The sequence below is a fragment of the Symphalangus syndactylus genome, chromosome 8, assembly GCF_028878055.3.
Source record: "Symphalangus syndactylus isolate Jambi chromosome 8, NHGRI_mSymSyn1-v2.1_pri, whole genome shotgun sequence".
NCBI lineage: Eukaryota > Metazoa > Chordata > Mammalia > Primates > Hylobatidae > Symphalangus > Symphalangus syndactylus.
Genome location: NC_072430.2, coordinates 37,593,484 through 37,618,632, shown reverse-complemented (window position 1 = coordinate 37,618,632; position 25,149 = coordinate 37,593,484). Strand labels below are relative to the sequence as shown.

General features: G+C 41.6%; 1 protein-coding gene across 21 annotated transcripts in view; it reads left to right on the top strand.

Annotated features, from left to right (window-relative positions):
- Positions 1 to 25,149, top strand: part of NRXN3 (neurexin 3) — a 1,686,195-nt gene that overhangs the window by 1,087,398 nt on the left and 573,648 nt on the right. For 3 of the 21 annotated variants that reach the window (XM_055288613.2, XM_055288612.2, XM_055288608.2), the window contains exon 1: positions 18,337 to 19,506. The exons of 13 other annotated variants lie outside the window; for them this stretch is intronic. In XM_055288613.2, coding sequence (XP_055144588.1) covers positions 19,260 to 19,506 — 247 coding nt within the window. In that variant the 5' untranslated portion in view covers positions 18,337 to 19,259. Of the gene's footprint in view, positions 1 to 18,336; positions 19,507 to 25,149 lie in introns of those variants that run through there. 5 more of the 21 variants (XM_055288610.2, XM_055288606.2, XM_055288609.2 and 2 more) reach the window with 4 other exon arrangements.

Here is a 25,149-nt window from a genome sequence, read left to right as displayed (position 1 = left end):
CATACTTTGTTGAGCACCCAATCTGGTATGTGCCAGAAAAGTGAGCAAAGTTGAATGAGATGTGTTCTCCATAGGCGAGATCTCCTGTAAGCGAAGGAGAAAGGGACATACGCAGATTTGCATTCTTGGAGCAGATCTGTTCAGTTCCAGACTAGAGATGCAGAAAGGGCACAGAGAAGGAGAGATTTATCCTGACTTGAAGATGAGGGGACGTCTCATGGAAGAGGAGGCAGTTAAGCTAGATCTGAGGATGCTAACTGCCTCACATAAGTAGGGAAAGAAAGCATAAATCCAGTCTGGGAAAATGGTGAGTGAGATGAAATCCCACAGATAAGAAAGGTGCCGTGTGTGTGTGTGTGTGTGTGTGTGTGTGTGTGTGATGGGGTGGGGGCGGGGGAATTACAACATGCCTATAGAATACAGGGGGATGTGAAATAACAATTTACCTTCCAGAATAAACTTCCTTCTTTAGCACTATGCACATATTATCTTGGCCTCTAATGAGACTGCAATCCTGTGGGCAAGTTGTGGTTCTCGTGGGATAGAAGAAGTGAGGATGGGAGGGGGTACTGAGGAGGGGCTCTGGGACTTTGAGAATTTGGCAGTATGGGGCTAGTGGGCAAGGAGATTTTTCCCACTTCTTGCTTCTCCTCTAGCTCTACTACTACGTGGCCTGTTGTGTGACTCTCAGATGCTAATGTGGTGGGAGTAAAGAAGGAAGCATGTCCTTGGAGCTCAGATTATATTTCAGGGTATCCAAGGCATCAGAGAAGGGAAACACAGGGGAAGGAAATTTTTAGAGGAAATGTGGAGGCTTGGAATGCTCCACATTTATACAATGTTTACACACTCAACATTGTATAAAACCAGTATGAAAGGCAGGGTTAGTCTGAATTTCATGAAACATTCTCTTGGGCCCCTCCTGCCCACAACTTCTTTTAAAAGGAAAAATGAAGTGCCCAATCCTCACATTTCTTCCCATGCAAGTGAACCCCTGAAGAATGGATGCTGAGGTTGGGGTTGCTCTCTGATCACCAAATTCTGAGATACTAGAAAAAAAAGGAGAGGAAGAGGAAGAGAAGCATGAGGAGGAAGAAGAAGGAGAAGAGGAAGAGAAAGAGGGAGAAGGAGAAGAAGGAGGAGGAGGAAGGAGGAAGAAGGAAAAGGAGAAGAGGAAGAGAAGGAGGAAGGAGGAGGAGAAGGAGAAGGAGGAGGAAGGAGGAAGGAGAAAGGAGGAGAAGGAGTAGGAGGAGGAGGAAGGAGAAAGGAGGAGGAGGAAAGAGGATGAGGAAAGAGGAGAAAGGAGAGAGGAGGAGGAGGAGGAAGAAGAAGAAGAACAAGAAGGAGAAGAATCATTTTTCCAAATATTTGTCAAAAGCATAATGCTTCTATTAAAATGTTGAAATGCATATTTATGTTTCAGGAATTTGGGGAGAGGACAAATGTGTACAAGAAGGCAGCCACTCCTCGAAGTGCTGCACACATACAGGGCCTTCAAAGCAAAGAGAGAGTTCTGCATTTCAGGGAAGGCAAATGGCTATGGACATTCACAGAAACCTGGAGAAAGTGGATGGCTCCTGGCTGGATAGCAACACTGATAGGTACAAAGTGAAGGAGGAGGTGGGTAGCTTTCAGTCTCTACTTTATCATCTTTTAGGGCCTGTGTATCTGACTACTGCTAGGATTGAATCTGCTGGATGTCTACAGCTGGAGGTTAGGGGATTTCACACTTGAAGTATGGGTGTGTGCATGCATGCTGTCTGTGGCCTGTTTGACCTCAGTCTTAATGATGTACTACTAGGAAAATGGAATTTGAGGCACTCACTACCTCTTGGTCATTCCTCAAGTGAAAGGACACAAAGACTTTATATTAAGATTTATAGCAACTTCGAAGCTATAATTTTGGGTCTTGAACAACATCCTTCAATGGAATTCTTTTGTTAACCACACATATAAAAATCTCCATGTTTTCAGCCACAGAATACCACATCTATATAACAGACTAGGCAAATATTGGCGTATTTCTTTTAAAAGATTACCAATCTTGGCCTGGCGCGGTGGCTCACGCTTGTAATCCCAGCACTTTGGGAGGCCGAGGCGGGCGAATCACGAGGTCAGGAGATCGAGACCACGGTGAAACCCCGTCTCTACTAAAAAAAAAAAAAAAAAAAAAAAATTAGCCGGGCGTGGTGGCAGGCGCCTGTAGTCCCAGCTACTCGGAGAGGCTGAGGCAGGAGAATGGCGTGAACCCGGGAGGCGGAGCTTGCAGTGAGCCGAGATTGCGCCACTGAACTCCAGCCTGGGCGACAGAGCGAGACTCTGTCTCAAAAAAAAAAAAAAAAAAAAAAAAAGATTACCAATCTTACTATTTAAATGAATAGGCTGAAATTTAAGTATTATGTTCATGTCTTTACACTTTGAAAAACAGGAAGACATCCCTCTGCCCTTGCTGAGCTCAGGTGAAATGATAAAATCCGGGGAAAACATGTTTTGGTACTTTGGTAAATGTGTGTGTGTTTATCTCATTCATTAGTAACCAGAGACAAGCAGGAACGTGTTAACCATCAAATCAGGAGGTGGGAGATCCTGGATCTGATTTTTACTTGTTTCTATCCATTTTTGAGCACTATGCCTTTCTAGGATTTGAATTTCTCCTCTGTAAAATGAGGGAGGTAATAAATGGCTCTTAATGAAAGGTAATAAATGGTAATAAATTAAGTAATAAATGGTTCTTCAACATATCTGGGTCACGAAGTTTCTTTAAAAATATAAAGAAATCTTTGGACTTTTTTTCCAGAAAAAAAATGCATACCCAGACTAAATTGAATACAGTTTTGGAAAGGAGTTTTCATCTTATCCTACCATAGATATTATGTACTACACAACTTCAGGGGGCACAATTCACAGACTGTGATGTAAAAGACACTTCCTTGGAGGTGGGCAAAGAGGTGACTCTCTTTATAGCAGTACCTTGAACTCCAAGCTAAGAACTATTGTGCCAGATGTGCTTTAAGATTGTCTCTGGATCTGAATTTCTTCAATTCCAGAAATGTCATTATTATTACCAACAACCCCATACTAATCTGGTTAGGCCATCTTTACAAAATACTACAGAATGTGTGGCTTAAACAACAGAAATGTGTTTATTTATTTTATTTTTTATTTTTTATTTTTTTGAGACAGGGTCTCGCTCTGTTGCCCAGGCTAGAGTGCAGTGGTGACTCACTTGGCTCACTGCAACTTCTGCCTCCCAGGTTCAAGTGCTTCTCCCACCTCCAGCCTCCCAGGTAGCTGGGGTTACAGAAGCCCGCCATCATGCCTGGCTAATTTTTGTATTTTTAGTAGAGACAGGGTTTCACCATGTTGGCCAAGCTGGTCTCAAACTCCTGACCTCAAGTGATCTGCCTGCCTTGGCCTCCCAGAGTGCTGGGATTATAGTCATTAGCCATCGTGTCCGGCCGGCCAACAATAGAAATTCATTTTCTCACAGTTTTAGAGGTTGGAAGTCCAAGCTTAAGGTGTCACAAAGTTAGGTTTCTTCTGAGATCTCCTCTCTCCTTGGCTTGCAACTGGCTGCCTTCTCTGTGTGTTTACATGATGTATGTGTGTGTGTGTGTGTGTGTGCGCGTGCACGCGCATGTCCCCAAATCTGAGTGTTTCTTTCCCTTCTTATAAGGACACCAGTATATTAGATTAGTGCCTCACACTTATGACCTCATTTAACCTTAATTACCTCTTTCAAGGCCGTATCTCCAAATTCAATATAGGAATTTTAAGAGAACAAAATTCAGTCTGTAACAAATCCCAAACTGATAAACACATTGCAGAGAGTAACTAGAAAAATCAAAACATCTTTCAGATCCCTTCTACATGCAAATAAGTCTATCAAAAATTAGAATAAAATATGCTACTTTTCAAAATGGGAATTTATGATAAATAACCAGAATGTATCTGCTACTGTGCTTACTGAAGGGGAAACTGTTACAGAGGTTTATTTAGTATTACATATATACATGCATGTATATATCTAATATATATGTACGTGTATATATACATATATTTAAAAACTAACTTGATGTTGTATAAAATAAATTAACTTTTAAATTAATTGGCCAAATGTTGTATATCCTAGGACAAAGAATGAGTTAAAATGGAAAAAATTTTAATAACCTATAGACATTATTAGTTTTTGTTTTTCTTTGGGCCCTCCAAGTAATCACCTTCGTGTAACGTAAATCAAGCAACCAAAAATCTCTTCCACATCTGGTAAGTGAGGGTAGGGGGAATTGGGGATTGCTGTTTTTTTTCTTTTTTTTTTTTTAATTTTCTTGATTTTTCTTTAACTGTAATGGAGGATCAGGGGCTGAGAAGAAAAGGCCAAGAGTTTCTTGTCATTTTTATTTATGTATTTATTATTGCTCCCCCAGTGCCACATATAGTAACCACCACCTTCTGAGTAATTTCCAAAGCAACAACCATTCTACACCCCACCCCCAGTTACCCTAGTGCCAATGGTAGCTAAAGAAGAAAAATGTTCAAGAAGAAGATTTACATATTGCTGGATATTCTTATTCTTAAAGCCTCACCACGATTCTATGGCTGTGTAGTCCATTCAGCAATGAGTCAAGCCTGTGAGTTAGCAGTGTTACAGACTCACCAAGAATGTACAGCACTACGCAATAGCATGCTGTCCTTTCGTCCTTTTTGCTTTGCATGTACTGACCTTTCTCTATTCATCTTCTGTACACCGACAAGGTATACATTTTAGGAAATTACATCTATCAGGCACAATGACTCCCTCTGTGATGTTTCACTCCCACACAACACTCCCTTGGATGAAATGGCTTGCTCTCTGCCTGAATTGGGCTAAGATATATGCCTGCTGATGACTTCTGCCCTCCCATCTCTCGTCTACCACCCCTCTCTTGTGAATTATCTTCTTTATTCCTAGGGAATCTACAGTAAATACTTTGTCATCTATAGTCATTTGCTTGAAATTAACAGGTGGGTGGTTGGCCAAGCAAGGCAGGAGAGACGTGGGACAGGAAAAATAAGTAGTAGGCACAAGCATACCAGCAGGTGTTATTATTCCAAAGCTGTGTAGCTCTTTAGCCCCTGTTTCTATTATAAAAATTAAAATTTTAAAAAGGCACCTGGGAATCTATAGGAGAGAGTCAGTGGTTAAGTGAGTTGCCTAATATCTGGCAATTAATGTTTGAGCCAGGGACTAAAATCCAGATATTTTTGATTCCTAAAGTGTGATTAAAATGTCTCAACCATGACATATTAAACTATTGGAAATCATACGTAATAGAGTCCTTTCTATATTACTTCAAAACCTGGTTTAAAGAAACAAAAGTATGATTTTTTTTCATGACTTTTCAAAAGCCTTCTGATTTTCTCCGGCTATAAAGGTTATATATATATATATATAAAACCTTTAGAGCCAAATATATATGTTTTCTCTTATTTCTCTTAAAGGTAAGCTTTATGCTCATTGTTGGGACTGATGTTATTGATCATATCAGAGTTCTCTTTTGGAATGTTTCCAGGATTTTCACTTTGAGAGGATCAAAACCCAAAAAACATCAGATGCATTTTTCTGGCATTTAGTTCCCAGGTTGGACAGTACATTTTCAAAATATAATTGATTTTGTCAAGGTCTTGAGTTTTGGAGTGAAGACTGGAGTATCAGGAAATGTACATCTCTAGCCATCAACTAGTAACAAGAATGGCATAAATGTTCTATGCCATTTATGCCATTCTTGTTATTCATGTCAGACTCACTCTGACATCCAAAGGGAAAGGAGCAACTTCTGAGATTAAGAGACCTTTGGTTTTGTGATGGGAACACAAAAAGTAAACCTATTTGTCCATATCTCCTAAGACTCCAACAAATTATATGAACAACTGCAAGTTATCTGAATATGGAATGAATTATGGATCATCAACTAATTTAATGTAACCCCAGGTTGCAATTCCCATTTTTAGATAGGTAACACAAAATATTTTTAATCTCTAAATTGTAAATTGCTCAAGCAGCATGTAATAAATATCAATATCTAACACAAATGTTTCAGTCATCACTTAATTATCATATATATAATCGAAAGTTGTCTATAAGTATTGCACAGGAGGGCACAAAAGATATGTAAACTAATTATTTTCCAGTAGTCAGCACTATCATTTGTATGCCATTTGTTTTATTTTATTGCAAAGTAGGCATGTTGACATGTGTTGGGTGACCTGTTATAAGCATATAGAAAAACAAAAGGAGAGAAAGAGAGATAATAATTTGATCACAGTACTCTTTCTAAAAGCATTGCTTTAATATTCTCTTATATACAGGTAGTGATAATTAAGGATATAGAATTATTTTCTAAACACACATAAATTTATAGTTAAGAGAAAGATAGCATCTCATTTCAATGAAAAAATGAGAGATAATTCAATTTTTTTTTTTTTTTTTTGAGACAGAGTCTCTCTCTATTTCCCAGGCTGGAGTGTAGTGGTGCATCTTGGCTCACTGCAACCTCCGCCTCCCAGGCTCGACCATTCTTGTGCCTCAGCTTCCCTAGTAGCTGGGATTACAGGCATGCACCACCACACCCAGCTAAGTTTTTTATTTTTAGTAGAGACAGGGTTTCGCCATGTTGGCCAGGCTGGTCTCGAACTCCTGGCCTCAAGTGATCCCCCTGACTTGGCCTCCCAAACTGCTGGGTGAGCTACCACACCCAGCTGAGATCATTTAATTTTTGATCACAACTATTGGGAGTATTTTAAAATTGTAATTGACGTAGACTGGTATGACATTGTGGACTGAAGATATGGAATGTTATTGCTGATTCTTCAGTATATGGACTTTTTGCATTATGTTCCATACATTCTTAAAAGAATGGGGCTCTCGAATAGTTTTATTTCAGATATGTCCATTATTTCTGGACTGTTAGTTATGCCATTTAAATTAGGTGTAGCCTTGCTACCTTTTTCCAGCTTATCAGTTTTAAGAAAGATATGGTAAATTTATTCAACTAATGGTAAACACTTTTTCTAAGCATTGTTCTAGGTTCTGAAGAATCAACAGTGATTGAAGAAACAAGAACATTTACTCCCATGGAAAATACATTTTAGTGAGTTTTTTAAATCACAGATTTGCCTTTTTTTAGTCTATCAATGTGTGCTTTATATATTTTGAGGTTATGTTATTAGGTGCATACAGATCAGGACTATTACAGCTGATCTAGTTAATTGTTTTTCTTCAGGATATAATGATGTTTTTAGATGTAAAGTCTATTTTGTCTGGCAATAATATTTCCATATCCATTTTCTTTTGGTTAACATGTTTCAAGCATATTAGTTAGAATATTTGTTTGACAGTATGGTAGTTCTGCTTCTCTAGGTCACCTCCAGATCCAGGTTGCCTTTTTCCTGTTGCTCAGCCACAGCACATTGGGCAACCTATCAGTTCAGCAATGTTAACCAGAAGAAAACATGTGGTAATGTCCACATGGTCAAAAAGTTGGCTCATCACCTCATCCACATTGCAGAAAAGGGGCAAAGAGAAAGCAGAAAGAAAGCATCAGCCTCTTAAGGTATGACTTAGAACTTGCACACATAAATTGCATAGGATTTAGCAACAGAATAGTAATGCAATTTAGACCGTAGACACAGTAGATAGGTGGTTTGGGTTCAAATACTGGCTCTGGCACCTCCTGGCTGTGTGAGTATAGACAAGTCACTATCTGTGCCTCATTTTCTCCAGTTGTAAAATAGAGATACTTATAATAATATATATCTTATAAACATTAATCAAGTATTGGTTATTATTATCACCTTTATTTTTCTTCTGCAGTTTCTAGAATGCCTTTGTTTAATCACTTCAACCATATTTATTTTGGCAATGTATTTCAGATTGTTCTATTATGTCACATTATTTGATCCCTTATTCTACCATTGTTGTGGTTATTAACTCTCTCTCATAGTGGACTATCTTCTTACTACATTTTTATTTTTCTTATTTTATTTTATTATTTTTTTTGAGATGGAGTCTTGCTCTGTTGCCCAGGCTGGAGTACAGTGGCACAATCTCGGCTCACTGCAAGCTCCGCCTCCTGTGTTCATGCCATTCTCCTGCCTCAGCCTCCCAAGTAGCTGGGACTTCAGGTGCCTGCCACCACGCCCGGCTAATTTTTTGTATTTTCAGTAGAGACGGAGTTTCGTCATGTTAGCCAGGATTGTCTCGATCTCCTGACCTTGTGATCCACCCAACCTTGGCCTCCCAAAGTGCTGGGATTACAGGAGTGAGCCACCACACCCGGCCCTATTTTTCTTATTTTGTACTAAAGTTTATGACACTGTAGGAGCTATGCACGCCCCACTCTAGAAGAAAATTCCAACTATTCTGACATTAATATAGTATCTGATACTAAACAAGTCACTCTCTTCTGTATCTGAGTTTATCCTAGGTATCTCCTGAATAGCTAACATCCTTCTTTTTCTTGCCAGCGACTGAGGAGAGATGGCCTTGTGTTGGTTAGACAGAGCAAAGTAGTTCTGCAGTCTGTCCCAGGGTTCTCAGGCTACACGTCTTTATTTAGGGTGATTCATTTTTATTTATGTTTAGCCCACCATGGTTCCATGCTGAATAGGTAAGGAACAATAGGGTAAGCAAGCCAGCCAGCATATTCTTCCCGTACCGATGAGCTTTTCACCAGAGGAAAATGCCCTCTCATATCACAGAAACAGTAGCTGTGTAGGTGTTGCTAGTGGAGAAAAAAAAATGTTTGGTATTTAAAATAGAAACATAAAATTGTTAATAAGTCTACAGACAACTTGTATTGCATGCAGAAATAAAAAATGAAGTCCTAGTACAACAATACTGCTTAGTCTTGGATTCATTTTACAGAAGTTTAAGATTCCTCACCTCGATGAATGAGGTTTTAATAAACAGAAGTGTGTTAGAATATTTGCAGCATCCAGGCATTGGGTTTGAGCCTCAAAAGAAGGCCAGGGATGACATTTAAGTAAATTCAGAAGTAAAAAGCAAATGGAAAACACTTTTAATGATGTGTCATATAATGTAAAATGTGAAAAATAACTCAGAGGTTATATACTCCATCCTCATGCTTCAGGGTCCCTAACGGGCATCTCTCACTTGAGCATACCCTGTGATGGGGAGCTCACTGCCTTACAGTGAATCTTTGATTTTGCTGTGGCTCCGAATGTTGCAAAGTGATTCCTTATGAGATAATTGCATATTTTGGAGGTTACCCCACCACACACACATACACAGAAGAAATGTTCTCCCCTATAGTAATTCAATATATCTCGATAGTATTGCACAAATATCCATTAAGTGTCTCCTATGGGCCTAAAACTGTGCTCAACTGGAGATAAGGAATATTGTCATTTTCATTTTGCCCGTGAGAAAAAGAGTTTTCGGAGGCTAGGTAACTTGTCCAAGGAAACAATTGAGCAGAGATTTGAACTTAAGCTGTCTGGCCCTGGAATTTAAGCTGACTGGCTCTAGGACTAGGCCCTCATTCCATGCATGATTTCAGAATTCATGATTTCATGAATCATGTAGGGAACCCAGATATAAATCAACTTATAATAACAGAATGTGACAAGTGTGAACAGAACTGTACTTTAGGAAGCTAGGAAAGAACAACTAATTCTGCCTGTCCAGATTGGAAATAGTAAGTTTTGAAGACATAGATACCATCAGTGCCAAAGTATTGTTATCATAATGTTGTTTCATCTATTTTAAGAAAAATCTGTTTCTTCTACCTATGACATAAACTTATATTTCAGTATCCCCCACCTCACTTGTCTTCAGTTTTGGAATGTGCTAAATTCTCAATACTACCGAGAAATGCCCTTATTACCCATCTTGCTAACATTTCTGGGGCTGCTTAATAACACTTTGTACCTTCTGTTCAGAGAACATTCATCTTCTTCTCCTCTCAAGTTCTGTTAAGTAAATTTAATACTACATAGCATCAAGAGGAAAGTGACCATTTATTTTAGATCTCTGTCTATCTATCTTAGACGATGTACTTTTCATGGAACAGTGAGTGAGACAGACACTCGAGTCAGGTGATGTTTGAACTAGGATGTTCCCAGAATTAAATGGTAGTCCCATAAATTGGATCTCATGAGTACTTTAGTATCTGAAAAGTAACTACATGGAATAAATTAAACAGAGGAAAACTCCTGGCTATGACATTATTAAACTTTTTAAAAATATGGTATTTATTTGACATTTCTGAGTATGGCAACCCATTCCTTGGAAATAAAGAATGTGGCTTCTAACACATGAGTTTCCCCTTCTCTCTCCCCTCCCCTCCCTTACCTTCCTCCTTCTTCCTTCCCCTTCCCTTTCTTTCCCTTCCCCTTTCTTTCCCTTCCCTTCCCTCCCCTCCCCTCCCACCCCTTACCTTCCCCTTTCCCGTCTCCTTTTTTCCCCTTCCCTCCCCTTCTCTTTCTTCCCTTTCCCTTTCCCTGCCCTGCCTTTCCCTTCCCTTTCTCCCTTCCCTCTCTCTTCCCTTCCCTTCTCCTGCCTTGTCTTGCCTTTCTTTATCCCATGGAATACCTATCTTTTGCATTGGAAGAAAAAGTTGACCCCTTTTGGAGCTCTTTGGGCTTTAAAGGTTTAAGTGCTAAGTGAACGCTGGGCTTGTTTGCCTCCTTTAGGAAGCCCTCTGTGGATGATTCCACCCCTCATTGATAATCTCCTTACTTTACACTCCCCTTTCTCTGCCAATTTAAAATCATTCAAGATCAAGTTCATCATAATAGTGAACGTCAATTTACAATGCTCTTTTCCAAGATAACTTCTTTTCAAACCCTCAAAACTATTCTATGAGGTAGAGATGATTCATAGTTGTACGGTTGAGGAAGCAGGCTCAGAAAGTTTAGGTAACTTGTTCAAGGTCATATAGCCAGTGGACCCAGGATTTGAACTCGTCTTTTAACACTCAGTTCACATGTTACCTTGCCTATGAATCCTTCTTGATGGTCCCTGCTTTCCCTGCTGTAGATCAATTCCATTTTCTGTTCCCCTGTGTGCTTTGTTTATACCTTTGTTCTAGCACTTATCACATTGTATTTGGGAAGCAGTGTATTTAAATGGATTTATGGCTGGTCTAATTTGGTTTAAGTTTTGTTTTTGTTTTTTTTCCTGTTAGATTATTTACTTCCTAAGGCCTGAAATCTCTTCTTCATTATTTGGCCTGTTGGACTTCACCCAGTGCTTTGCCCATAGTGTGTATAAATTTAGTGTTCATGGAGTAAATGAATCAATGCACCAAAGTGAAGGACACGGGCTGCAGTTTCTTCTATCCTGAGTGGAACCCAGTTCAGAGGTACAGTCCCAATCACTTTTAAAAACATGTTGAATAATAATGAAATACTACATAAATCCAATGGAAATTCTTAAAATATTTAGAAGGCATGTTTTCTAGGAAGAAGGCTAATTATTAGAATTTATTTTTTATTCTAGAGAAGAAAGAGAGAAAGTAAAGAATTAAAGAAATAGGAAAGAGAAGTCACTAGAGAGCCCTTTCACATCCCAGAGCAGAATAGGATCTTGAGAGTTCTACCCTACTCTGACAAATAATTACTTATAAAACAATTCTGGGGTTTCATAGCCTGCATTACCTGGTTCTGGGACCAATCATGAGCTTTGTTGTTTTGGAGTTGGCTTGGAGGACATTTATAAGAAGCATGTGATGAAGTTGCCCCTTTTTCTGCAGAAGATGGGCAAAGAGAATCCCATGAGTTGGGTAACATGTAGGACAGATTTTGCATTCTGTGTTTTGAAATCATGGGTGGGGGCCGGGTGCAGTGGCTCACGCCTGTAATCCCAGCACTTTGGGAGGCCAAGGTAGGTGGATTATGAGGTCAGGGTTTCGAGACCAGCTTGACCAAAATAGTGAAACCCCATCTCTACTAAAAATACAAAAAATTAGCTGGGCATGGTGGCATGTGCCTGTAATCCCCGCTACCTGGGAGGATGAGAAAGGAGAATCGCTTGAACCTGGGAGGCGGAGGTTGCAGTGAGCAGAGATCACGCCATTGCACTCCAGCCAGGGTGGCAATGCAAGACTCTGTGGCCAAAAAAAAAAAAAAAAATTATGGGTGGGAGGGAGGGTGTTTACTCACTGCCCTGTAGATTTGTATAAACAAGAAAAGAAGACTATTTTCTTGTTTAGTCTTTTAAACTAAAGACTTTTCTCTCATCTGGAGAAAAAAATAATAATAGTAGTAATAATAATAATAAAATAGGCCGGGCGCGGTGGCTCACTCCTGTAATCCCAGCACTTTGGGAGGCCAAGACAAGCGGATCATGAGGTCAGGAGATGGAGACCATCCTGGCTAATGTGGTGAAACCCCGTCTCTACTAAAAATACAAAAAATTAGCCTGGTGTGGTGGCGGGTGCCTGTAGTCCCAGCTACTCGGGAGGCTGAGGCAGGAGAATGGCGTGAACCCAGGAGGCGGAGCTTGCAGTGAGCCAAGATGGTGCCACTGCACTCCAGCCTGGGTGACAAAGTGAGACTCTGTCTCAAAATAAATAAATAAATAAATAAATAAATAAATAAATAAAATAATTATTATTATTGATCATTTTTGTGTGTTGGGTACTATTTCTAGATAATTTACATGTATTAACTTTAAACTTGACAACAAACCTATTAGATAGATGGTACAATTACTCCTATTTCACAGATGAAGAAACTAAACTACAAAGAAGCTAAGATCGAGCCGGACGCGGTGGCTCACACCTGTAATCCCAGCACTTTGAGAGTCCAAGGGGGGCGGATCACGAGGTCAGGAGTTCAAGATCAGCCTGGCCAACATGGTGAAACCCCGTCTCTACTAAACACACAAAATAATTAGCCAGGCAGGCATGGTGGTGCATTCCTGTAATCCCAGCTACTCGGGAGGCTGAAGCAGGAGAATTGCTTGAAATGGGACCCGGGAGGCGGAGGTTGCAGTGAGCCAAGATTACGCACTGCACTCCAGCCTTGGCAACAGGGCAAGACTCCGTCTCAAAAAAAAAAAAAGGCTAAGATCTTGGCCGTGTTTTCACAGCAGCTAACAAGCAGAATCAGGATCTGAACCTAGGCTGTGGAGTACCAGAGCCCATCCTAAATCTGTATGCACTCTCAAAGTGTCTTCCAGGGAGGTGAGCCCAGTCTGTCTCTCTCAGACTTCAAGACCATTTGCAGTGGTCTCTATACCTATTGAGGTGATTCTGAATAAAATCTCCTGTACCAAAAAAAAAAAAAAAAAAAAAAAGTATTCTCTAAATCTTTAATATTTTATCCTATAAACAAACAAATGAGATTATTCCTTCTTTTATTGTGATAACATATTATGATAACTCATTTTATTTGATTCCCTAAAACCAGATAGAGATTTCCATGGTGCTGAGGATACAAAGTTTAGACCTTCGATAGCTGATCTAAGCTTAGTGGAGATCTGATATCCGATGTAAGCTTAGTGAAGACAAACAGGTTGTAAATGCCCAAATCTCTCTATGAGAAATGAATTAAGCCCTGCCTTTGAGTAAAAGAGAAAAAAAAAATGCTTCTATATTAAAATAACTTCATTTGGAGTTCAAAGGAAGCTAAATAAGGTTTTCACAGGAAGATTTCATATTTTTTTAATCCTTAAAGAAATGTGTATAAATTTCAATGAAGTAAATGTCCCAGCTACATTATTCAAACTCAAGAGATTAAAAATTTTTTTTCCAACATCTGAACTCCTGATATCCCTATTTCAGCCACAAGGAGGACAAGGGAATAACTATGGATGTTTATTAGAAGGGTAAGTTAAAGAGACAGAAACGGTATATACATTCTCTAAACTATAAATTTATACAAGGATGCCATTGTCTTTTTTAAATCAAATACTTGTAGAAGTGACGTCTAAAAGAATAAAGCTTCTCTTTTATATCTCCAAATAGAAAATATAATCAAAACCTGCTTTTATGTAGGATGGCTTTTTAAAATAAATAAGCAGAAGGATGAATTATGTGGCTATAAATAAATCTACTGACATGTAATAAAGCAAAGTTGAACTGTTTTATGATGTTGCTGAAACCCTTAGATATATTTATAGCCATGTTAACAGTCCCCAGTATTTTTTCAGGACTTTTATTTCATTTCACATTATGAGAGTTTAGTTGTTTGTTTTTCTCTCCCTAAATTGCCTTCTGGAGCCCTTTGTAGAGATAGAAATTAAGGATCTCTCCTCTTCATATTTGGAAAAAAAAGGGTTTTCACCGAAAAGCTTAGGGCTCACACAGAAACAGGCGGTTCTGATGCTTTCTGGTCTGTCTGTTTCTGTGCAGTTCATATGAGATCTGCCTGTGAAGAACAACTTGACAGGTAGCTCCTGCTGGCAGCAAAGTGGCAAGTCAGTGTCTATACAAGTGAGGAGAGGCCTGTGCAGAGATAAAATGTACAGTACTGTAGAAAACAAGCAGATGGACAGAGCAACTTTGCATTAGATTCCTGATGCCTGATACATTTAAATAAAACCACAAGGCTTATTTCAGAAGCCAAAGAATCTCCAGACTATCGCATAGCTGAGGCACAGACCCAAACAAGACAAAGGGTCTGATGGGTAAAGATGCTTATACCTTACCCTGGGACATTCTCTTGCAGGGTGAGGATGGGGTGGGGGACATTGTAAAAGCAAGAGGAGAAGGTTTATAATACCAATTCTAAAGCCTGAAGTAAGAGAGGGTTTTTTTAAAACTTGTATTCCATTTAGAAATTTCAGGATCCAAAGAGTGTGGTTAGGATCCCGTGGGGGGTTTATTCAAGTGGAGCTAAGCGTGGTTGTTCCTGTGAAATTATTTATATTTTTCAACTTGAAATCTGGGTGAGCATAGTGTTTCTAAATCTATTTCTCTTCTTTTCTATCTTAAAAGTGGACTTTCATTTTCATCCTGTAGCTGTACACTTGATTCCCAAGTGTTGTCACTCAAGGGACCCACTAGAAAAGACGACTCGAGGAAGAGGAGAGCTTTTGATGGTAGGACAAGGGATGACAAATCCTTCAGCTGGAACTCTAGCTACAGACAGTATTTCGAAAGTATCACTGGAGCTAAAAATCTTTAAAAATGTATTTAATGTGTTAGACTAACATAAGCTCTAAAAGACCTAAAAAGAACAGGATTCAGAAAAGAAGTCGAAATAATGTGTTAACTAGAGGGAGGGGCAGGAAGGATAAGAAACACATGAAAAAATTAACAGTGCGGTAAATTGGAGATGGACATTCATTTTATTAGGATAACTGGGGGTTGTCTCTTTGTAGTGGAAGAAGTAACATAGACCTGTCTTACATTTGTCCTCTGAAGAGTCTTCTCAGTATTTAACTGTGTTCCCAAATGGAATCAGCCTTACCGAAATTCACGGTGACTTCTTTTGACATTTTGCAAAAAGTAAATAAATAAATTATAAGTATGACAAGTGAAATGAATAGTTCCAGCTGTGACGCACCAGCAGCATTTCCAGATTTTGTACTGCATTAAGGATTTATTTTCTCTTTATTGCCTAGCAGAGAATTAATTGGAAGGTCCATCTAAGCTTCCCACACATCCTCAGAATGAAGTCAAAGCAGTCTCCAATGCTCAATACCAATTAAAAAAAAAAAAAAAGAAAAACAGTAAGTGGGTAGGTGGTCAGTTTATCAACTCTGGAAAAGCTTGTCTCTAAGGATTCACACTGCTAATGCCAGACAAACGCATCAGCAAAATTAATGGCATAAGGAAAATGTGAGTCTGAGATTGGCAATTGATTCACTGAGTTCATTCATTCAGCAAGTATTTACTGAGCTCCTATGATATGCTACCTATTGTTCCACACACACAGAAAATGGGAGAAAATGAAGAAGACTCAGCCCTCAGAGAGCTTATGACCATTTTAAGCAGATAAACTATGAACAAGTATACAAATAAAATAATTTCAGACACTGGAGAGTGCTGTCAAGGAAATAAAACAAGGTAATGGGAGGGGATGCCTTTCAGGGGTGGTGGTCAAATTTAAATGAGGACCAGAGAGGGTCTCTGAGGAGGTGACATTTGAAATGCACCCATCACATGAAAATCTTGGGGAAAAGCCTTCCAGACAGAAGGGGCCAACAATGCTATAAAGGCCTTGGGATGAGAAAGAACTTCCCATGATCAAAGCAGAAAGACCTGGGGAACTAGAGAGTAGGGAGGAATGGGGCATCCGGCAGGAGATGGAGCTGAAGCATTAGAGGTAAGCAGAGTCATCTAGGCTGCCTTAAGGCCAAAAGTGCAGTGGAAATCCATCTGGGGACTAAATCAAGGAGTGGTTGAATTGAGTGGAAATTATCATGGATATTTAGGATATTAAGAATTTTTTCTGGCTTTTCTAGCAATAATAGCATAAGACCCTAACCAGGTACTTGACCTGTTCTTCACCTTTTTAGAGCTTCAGCTTATTTTTCTAGTGGACAAAGAATATGGCCACTGTTTGTCAGGTGCTCTACCAGATACTGTGAATGTCTCATTTTAAACCCCCAACAACCTCGAGAGGGAGGCATTTTCCTCATTTTACAGAGGAGGAAACTGAGGTTTCAACGGAATGTCTATAAACCACCCCTTCCCCTTGCTGTAGTGTCCCTGAGAGCATGCTGCTGGTTTAAGACACTGTGCGTGGGGGCACACCCAAAAGTATGGAAGACCTTGTCAGAGGGTCATTTCCTGGGGGGCTGTGGATCCTGGACTACCCTTACAAATGACAGCCAAGGCAGTTAGGGTGACTGTGTGCATCATTTACTAAGGGCAGCTTGGAGCTTTTGGAGGACACCAATTTCAGAACCAGAATATCAATTCACTACCATAAATTCTGAAACGGACTTGATGTACGACCTTGAAGGCAAGTCACCTGTAGGTTTGGTATCTCTGTCTATTAGAGAGACATAATGCTATTTCCTCAACAACTCCTTGGGTTGTCTCAAGGATGAATAGGGCTGTCTTAATCCCTGTTCTTTATCCTCAGGGGGTTTGAAATGAGAGTGGAGTATATAATAGGTGCTATAAGCTCCTTTTAAAAAAGCCTCCTAAATAGAACATATATATGTTTTAACCATCAAGTATTGTTCACTCACCTCCCCTCCCTCCCTGCAAATGTAATGGGCTTTTTACCCAAGGTGAATGGTAGGAGGGAGTCAAAGCTAGCAAGTCCTGTTTGGACAACGACCTGGCCTGAGAGGGCAGCCTGTTGGGTTTGTCCTTCCTGCGCATCAGACATAGTGGAGGGGTGGATGCCGCCTGGTCCATAGTGTTACCGTGTCCTGGCAGAGCCTTGGGTCAGCCCCCTCCTGGAGTCACAGATGGCCACAACAGAGGACAGGTGCTGCCACTCTGGCTCTCCCCTGCGTGTTCAGTCTTGAGGTAAACACCGTGCTGTCTTTGATGCCCAGAGCCCAGGGGACTTCACCCACCTGGGGCAGCCCTTCTGCAGCCGGTTCCGGACAGGCCAGTCACTTCTCTTTGAGCCAGCCGACTTGGCCCTCTCCCCTTCTGAAGTTTTTTGATGAGGACTACAGGCGCGGACGATAACCTCTGGATTTTGAATCCCAGCAGTGTCCTATCCACCACAGGGGGTGGCAACCACCTTCTGGAAGGACTGCCAACCACGGAGCCCTTCACCCTTTAGAGTCCCCGGGCCACCGCTCCACCTTCACTTTTGAGAGTCCGGACTCAGATTCCCATCATTCGCCCTGCGGGAGGGACCCTGGGCATTTTAACCCCGGGAGACACACGCGCCTGGAGAGTGGTCGCCCAAGCCACCGCCAGGCAGGGAGGAGCGCGCGTGCGGCACCACCGCGTGCAGCAGCTCCAGCGCTCGCGCTGACTTGAGGGGTTTATTTTTATTTCTATTTGGAGCTACTTCGGCCTTAGCCGCCGCCCTTAGTTTTCCTCCCAAATTGCGAAAAGGTGCCTTCATGGCCCGAGTTCGGTTTCACGCGCCTGGGGGAGGAGCAGGGAACGAGTGATAAAGAAGGCGCAGTGTCGGTCTCTCGGTGTCACAGACGCGCGCACACACGGCGGGGCGGGAGCCGCGCGAGCGAGAGGAGGGCGGGCGGCGTGTGCTGGAGGCTCGCGCGGGTGTATACGAGCCTGTGCTTGAATGGGGAGGGCCGGGATTCCGGGTCGCTCTGGCCCCTCCTTCCTCCGGAGCCAGCCAGTCCCTCGGCAGAGCTCTGGGGCTGCACTGATTTGCTCTCGGGAGTGCGCTATTTGCATATGACTTGCCCATTTGTGAATTTGGCTCCCCAACTCCTCGCTTCACTTCACCTGTGCCTCCTTGGTCCGCGCACTTCGCAGGCGCCCGCCCGCCTCTCGGCCACCTCTGCCGCCTGCCGGGAACCTCCTCTTGCGCTCTCGCTGATTTCGCCCACCCACCTCCGTTCACCCCGTGCCACGTTGGTTTGGGTGGCTGCTCCGCACCGGGTTCCTCCTCCTCTCCTCTTTCCCTCCAGTCCTTCTTATTCTTTTCCTCTGGCTGCGGTGGCTGCTGCTGCTGCTGCTGCTATTCTTCCAGTTGGGAAACCCAGGAAGCCGGCGGCTGCTTCGTGGCGCTAGTCCAGCACGCGCAGGGTTAAAAGCCTCGCGCCCTTCCGCGGAGACTCCCAGGAAAACCCGAAGAACTCTTCCACCTGCAGCCCCCTTTTGCCTGACAGTTCTGCATTGCATCTCATAGAAGTGGCAACAGGAAAATAAAAATGTTCAAACTCCTTGGATGTTGGGATAAACTCACCTGAACCCACTTGGGGTTCGGGCTGCCTCCTTCTCTTCCTTCATTGCCACCTTTCCTCTGTGTGGCTCCCGGGAGTGTGCACTTAAGTCATCAGACTGGAGGTGTCTAGAGATCCGGAGGAAGCCGCGCCGGTCTTCCCCTGACATGCGTGGCATGCCGGGGCTCCCTAGGAGGTTTGCTATACCTGGGAGGACTCTGCCATCCTAAATTTCAGCCCCTGGAAAGAGAAGGGGCTTTGCCTTTTATCTTTTTTTTTTCTTTCTTTCTTTCTTTAAGTAGTATTTTTTTTTTTTAACTGATTCATTGTTTGGAAAGCGCATATTGCTTCCCTCTTCCCCGAATTCTGGCAACTCTTCCTCCTGCTATGATGGGCCCGTGGGCATCATGAACTTCATTACTCCTCACTGGCTGGAATTCAAACTGCCCATCTGTAGTGGTCCCGTGCGTTGACCATGCACCTGAGAATCCACGCGAGACGGAGCCCTCCGCGCCGGCCGGCCTGGACGCTTGGGATCTGGTTCCTGTTCTGGGGATGTATCGTCAGCTCCGTGTGGAGTTCTTCTAATGTAGCTTCCTCCTCCTCCACCTCTTCCTCGCCGGGGTCTCACTCTCAGCACGAGCACCATTTCCATGGCAGCAAGCATCACTCAGTGCCTATTTCTATCTATCGTTCCCCTGTTTCCCTTCGAGGAGGGCATGGTAGGTCTCTCTGCTCTTTATCCTTTTAATGGTGCATAGCAATTCCCTAACCCACTAGCCTTGCAGGTAGTGTTAAGGGTGGGAAGAGAATTTTTAAAAAATGAATTTAAAATGATGAAAAGCATCGTATGTCCATGAGGGAAGCAAATTTCTACTTTCTCATAAAGGTTAGTGTTTTCCGCCCCTAGTCCCCGACCACCACCTCCGCTTTTCTCTAAAGGGTTCTTTTCTCCTTAACTCCCTCATTCATAGCTGCACAGACACCACACTCTCTCTTTTGCAACATTCTACACTCTCCACCGCCACAGAGACAGGCAACTTATCAGGTGAGTCCCAGTGCTGTACTTGGAGAAATATTCGTTCACCTTGCTTTCACCCTTTGCTGTGGTCTTGCTTGGGAGCTAGTGGGGGTGGGGTGGGAATAGCTGACAACAGGAATCAGGTTTTCAGCCTGAAGTTGATTGAACTGTTATAAAGTAGCCTGTGTGGTAATGGTCAGGGAAAAGTAGCCGAATATAAGAAGGCAGAAAATATAATTAACAACCCGTGGCCATTTGTGTTGATTTTTGCAGCTTTATGTTTGTCCGCATGTCTAGTGGAAAAAGCAGCTATCGCTAAAACTACACATCTAATATTGCTATCAGAGAGGAAGCAATATGTAAGATAAGGCTAAGTTCATTTATAATTTACCCAAGTGTAAATGATAGTAACTTCAATTCCCCGTGTATGCAAATGTTATTTCATTTTTAGGTAGCAGAGATGGGCTTGTTCACACAATACAGGTACGATGTGTTTTACTTCAAACAACCCTCCTTACATAGCTATTGAAGGAAGAGATCTATGGCTCTGAAAATGATATTCAGCTCTTAGCCGGCTGCCTCTAAAAGGGCGATGTCTGCAGCTAAGGTAGGAGCTTGCTGTAGTAAACTGTTCTAAAGAAAGGAGCTTCTTTATTTGTTTACTATACACTCCACTCTGATGCTAAGGAGAGCAGGACACACAGAAACGGAGACTGGCTGCAGGAACAGCCCTCCAGGGAACATGAGCATGAACCATACTAGGGGGTTCCTGCCCTTGTATTTTGAAGACTGATAACATCCAGACCCTATTCGGAAAGTTGATTCTTCCTGCTGCCTCCTAGCCCTGGGCTTTGGCTCTATGCTGTCTGTAGTGTAAGTAGAAGCACATTGAGAAAATGCCAGCACATACTCTGGCTCTTTTTGACTCAGTCTTTAAATTTTATTTGATGGAGTTGTCAAGCAGCTGGCAGCTTGTAAGGTTGGTGGAGGGGGATGGTGAAAAGAAGGGATTGCTTGATCTTGATCTGGTGGCTCTTTTCTCTGTGACTCCTGCTGGGTCTGGTGTTGGCTCCCTTAAAAAAGAAAGAAGCAAACAAACCTAGGAGAAAAAAGAGCCACAACCACCAAAAAAGCAATTTCATTGACATGGAAACTTAGCTCCTAAGGGGAAGAGGGACTGGGGGGAGTGGGTAAGACAGAAAAAAAAAAGGGAGTGGGAGATAGGGGAAGCCAGACAGACTGTTACTAATAGCCATAATTAAACATGGAAATGCTCAGAGATGATTAGCTAAATTTTGCTAATTACTGTAGATGATCAGCAGGGAGAGGAAGATTATGCATTAGAGGTTATGGACGGCAGGGTCTTGTTATCTTTTGTTCGGGATGTAAACAGTTACAGCAGATACTAGTAAGTGATGGAATTTGCAGAGCAGTACTTCCCTAGGGTCCTTAAGTCAGAGTCAGTCTCTCTCTCTCTCTCTCTGTCTCTCTCTTTCTCTCTCTCATAAAGGGGTTGAGCCTTGCACAGGTTAAACATGACCCTTTATTTAGTTTATTTCTTCAAGGATCGGTTGCTCAGTCTCCTTTAAATCTTTTTGACGGGTCCCCAGTCTGGTTTCTCATTAACCTACATCTGATAAGATTCAGTGTGATGGAAAATAAGAAGAAAGTAAGTAAATGGCTAGAGACCCCAGAAAAGGCCCTCAGACCCACCAGAGCTGTAGAGTACAGTGAACTCCAGGGTCTGGCATGGCTGAGATAAGAAAGCTCATGAATTCAGCTCTTCAGAATCCTCTTTCAATCCCGAAGTCCCAACTCATTGATTTGGGGCTTGGAGAGTGAATGCATCTGTATTAAGTAGACTCCTTGCATATTTAATTGGTGTTTTTGAGCATAAAATCAAGAGAAGCAGCAATCAACAAAATATCCCTACCGCTGGCTCCCATCCTGCACCCAAGCTGTGACCCTTTGCATCTCTAACTAAAAGGACCAGAAGACCCCACAGAGCTTTGCTAATGCACTTCTCATTCTTACTTGGTGTACACTTGCTTTTTCGTAGTCCAAGACAAAGACCTAGCTAACAGCAATTGTTTTAAAAAATATTTTGGGTGGAGATGGTAGGAGGCATGGCACCAAGAAACTGATGGTTGTTATTGATGATTTACTGCCAATCTTATTCCAGAGTTAAAGGCAGCACTCTCTATTGTCTGTGAAAAAGTAAATGCCCTTGATTTTGGTATGAAAGAAAACTAGAGCCTTGAGTCCAATAATCTTCTTTGGACTTAAGAGATTGTTGGTTTTTTAACTACACTTGCTCTCCCCTTGCCCATTTCCTGAGAAGCCAAAGTCCTCAAAGCTGCTGTTCATCAGTTGGTTCTCCCACCCCCTTTCCCTACTATCCAGACCTATAGAGAGATTCGTGCTAAGACAGATGGAAGAAACAGAAATCCTCCAAATAGCTGATATTTTACCTACACTTTTGCCTGTGCTTGGTTCCAAGCTTTAGAAAATTGGTTATATTATAGATTTGCTTAAAGCCTTTATCCCAGGACAGCCTAGAGGATGCTGGGATTCTTTGTAAATTAGGGAGACTAAGGCCACACTTATCTGGGGTGCCCCAAACTGTCTCACATTAGGATTGTGTTTCAGGATAGGATTAACCTTCTTCTTAATGAGAATCTACTAGGCCCTTCCCCATTCTGTTAGAGTCCTCACCCCACTTTCATGCTCTCTTCTGTTCACCAGTCATTCAGTCAATACTCGTTCACCACGTAATCTGTGCCAGGCTGTGTGCTACTGCTGAAGATACAGAACCGAATAAGACATTGTGGTGTTCAGCTAGGAATAATTGCAAAAGTATATATATATATATATATATATATATGCTTCCATATTTTAAAAAGTGCAAGGAGTGGGTGGAGATCCAAATACCAAACGAAATTAATATAAAATCAAAATATCCTTTATAAAATGAAGGTTTACATTATCTTGTTATTTAAAATATCCCTCCAGGTCCCTTTTCATCTTTGGCTTTATTTCCATATGTAAATATCATTTTTTATCAAAGCGCAAGGTAGTTTAGTGATTACAGATATATAAATAGTAAAATATATTTGTTTACCAAGCTTTAATTACATAAGCGACTTTTGTATATTTTTTCCTTCCTTTTTTCCCTCTCTCTCACCTTTAAGAAATCCAGTGTGGCTGGGCACGGTGGCTCACACCTGTAATCCTAGCACTTTGGGAGGCTGAGGCGGGGAAATCACCTGAGGTCAAGAGTTCGAGACCTGCCTTGCCAACATGGGGAAACCCCATCTCTACTAAAAATACACATATATCTCCAATGTACATCTGCCTAAAAAATGCTTCAGTATTTATAGTTTAAAGGCAGGTTTCTCTAAGGATTCAAATTTTGTATGTACCTTAAATGCTATCCTCTACAAAACAGCAGACTTTCCTGCCTCTGTAGACAATTTGTGGGGACTAGTTGAGGACATAGAACTCTTGGAAAGCTCAGTTTTAAAAGGGAACACACCACGCTATATTTGCAGGAAGAACTCTTGCTCAGAAACCAGGGTGTGTGAAAAAGGGGGGTATAAAAGTCCTATTCAAACCATCTTAGCAGAAGTGGTGGTGATGGGCCCCCTTGTGACACATGATCCTGGAGTCTTTCTTGGACTCATTCCTTGTCCCAGGGATCCACCCCCAAAGTTTTTTCAGCCTTGGGGGCTTGTTTTGCTTTGATCTATTGAGCGCCTTCTTCTGCTCAGCCAGCTGCTTTCTAACCACTTTCTTTATGCCTGCCTTCCTGAGATTCGGGGAGTTGAATAATTCATAGTGTTGGTTGACAGATCAAATGATAAGATTTATATATCTTCGGCCTTGGTGATGAATTAATTAGATTGGTTTTTCCTTCTTTGGCTCCTCTAGATGCATTGTTTTTCTTCTCTAAAATTCACTGGCAAGTGGTGGGTCTGGAGATTAATTTGTTCTTGAGAGACCACCATAGGATGATTATAATATCCTGGTGTCAATTTCTTCATGACTTTCAACATGGATCACTGGGTGGTGTGGAGTAGGGGCAGCTATATCATAGAGAGGAGAGATAAGATGATCAGAACAAAAAACAAGACACACACACACACACACACACACAGACACACACACATACACTCACACACAAACTTGCCTATACTGGCTGCGGGATGAAATTTTACATAAGAACTTGATTGCTTTCACTTCAGATTTTGAATCTAAAAGAAATGTATTTCATCTTACATTTTAGTAAATGAACTTATCAGCCCTAAAGAAGTTTGCTTCACTAGAACTCTGGGTGACCAGGGAGGGAAGCAAATCTCTGAAGATAAATCTTGAACTTACTCATACTTTCCTCCTTATATTAGTTTGCTAGGGCTGCCATAAAGTGGTAAAGTACTATAGACTGGGTGGTTTAAACAACAGAAATTTGTTTGCTCAGGGCTCTGGAGAGTAAAGGTCTGAAATCAAGGTGTCAGCAGGTTTAGTTCTTTCTGACATCTCTCTCCTTGGCTTGCAGATGGCTGTTTTCTCACTGTGTCCTCATAGGGTCTCACCTTGATCTACATGCATGCACCCCTGGTGTCTTTGTGTGTCCAAATTCTCCCTTCTTATAAGAACATCCATCAGATTGGATTAGGGTCCTCCCTAAAAGCCTCATTTTAACTTAATCATCTCTTTAAAGGCCCTATCCTCACATACACTCACATTTTGAGGTACCAGGAATAAAGCTTTGACATATGAATTTTGAAGAGACACATTTCAGCCCCTAATGCTCTTTCTCCATACTGTGCGCCGCCGCCCACTGCCCCCCACCGCCCCCCGCCCAGTTATTGGGAAAGAAGTAAAGCTGTACTGTTTAGTGAATACCCATTGGACTCAAACTTTCACAGCAGAAAAATAAAACTTCAGTGACAATGGTTGCAGTTTACAAAATTCGTAAGATAGTGCCCTAAGAGGTAATGTGTTTACAGATATGGGGAAAACAACAGCTATTGGTTCAATGAAGACTTGTGTTTGCTTTCTTCTCAGTTTGTCTTCTGTGACTGAGTCGAGATCTTTATTTGCACGTAGACTAATTCTGTCTGACTGCAGACACATGCTGTAATGTCCACACATTAAAGCTTTCTTTACCTAAATCTGCTGCCTTTCTGAGCCAGACCCTCCACCCCTGCCATTCACTCCTTTATGAGCTACAGTTGCTCGCTCTTTGCCTTTCCTGAAACACAAATTACCAACTACTTTCACATCTCAGCCTTTGGTGAAAACAAGAGAAAAAACAGGTTAACTAAGTATAAATTTCTCATTT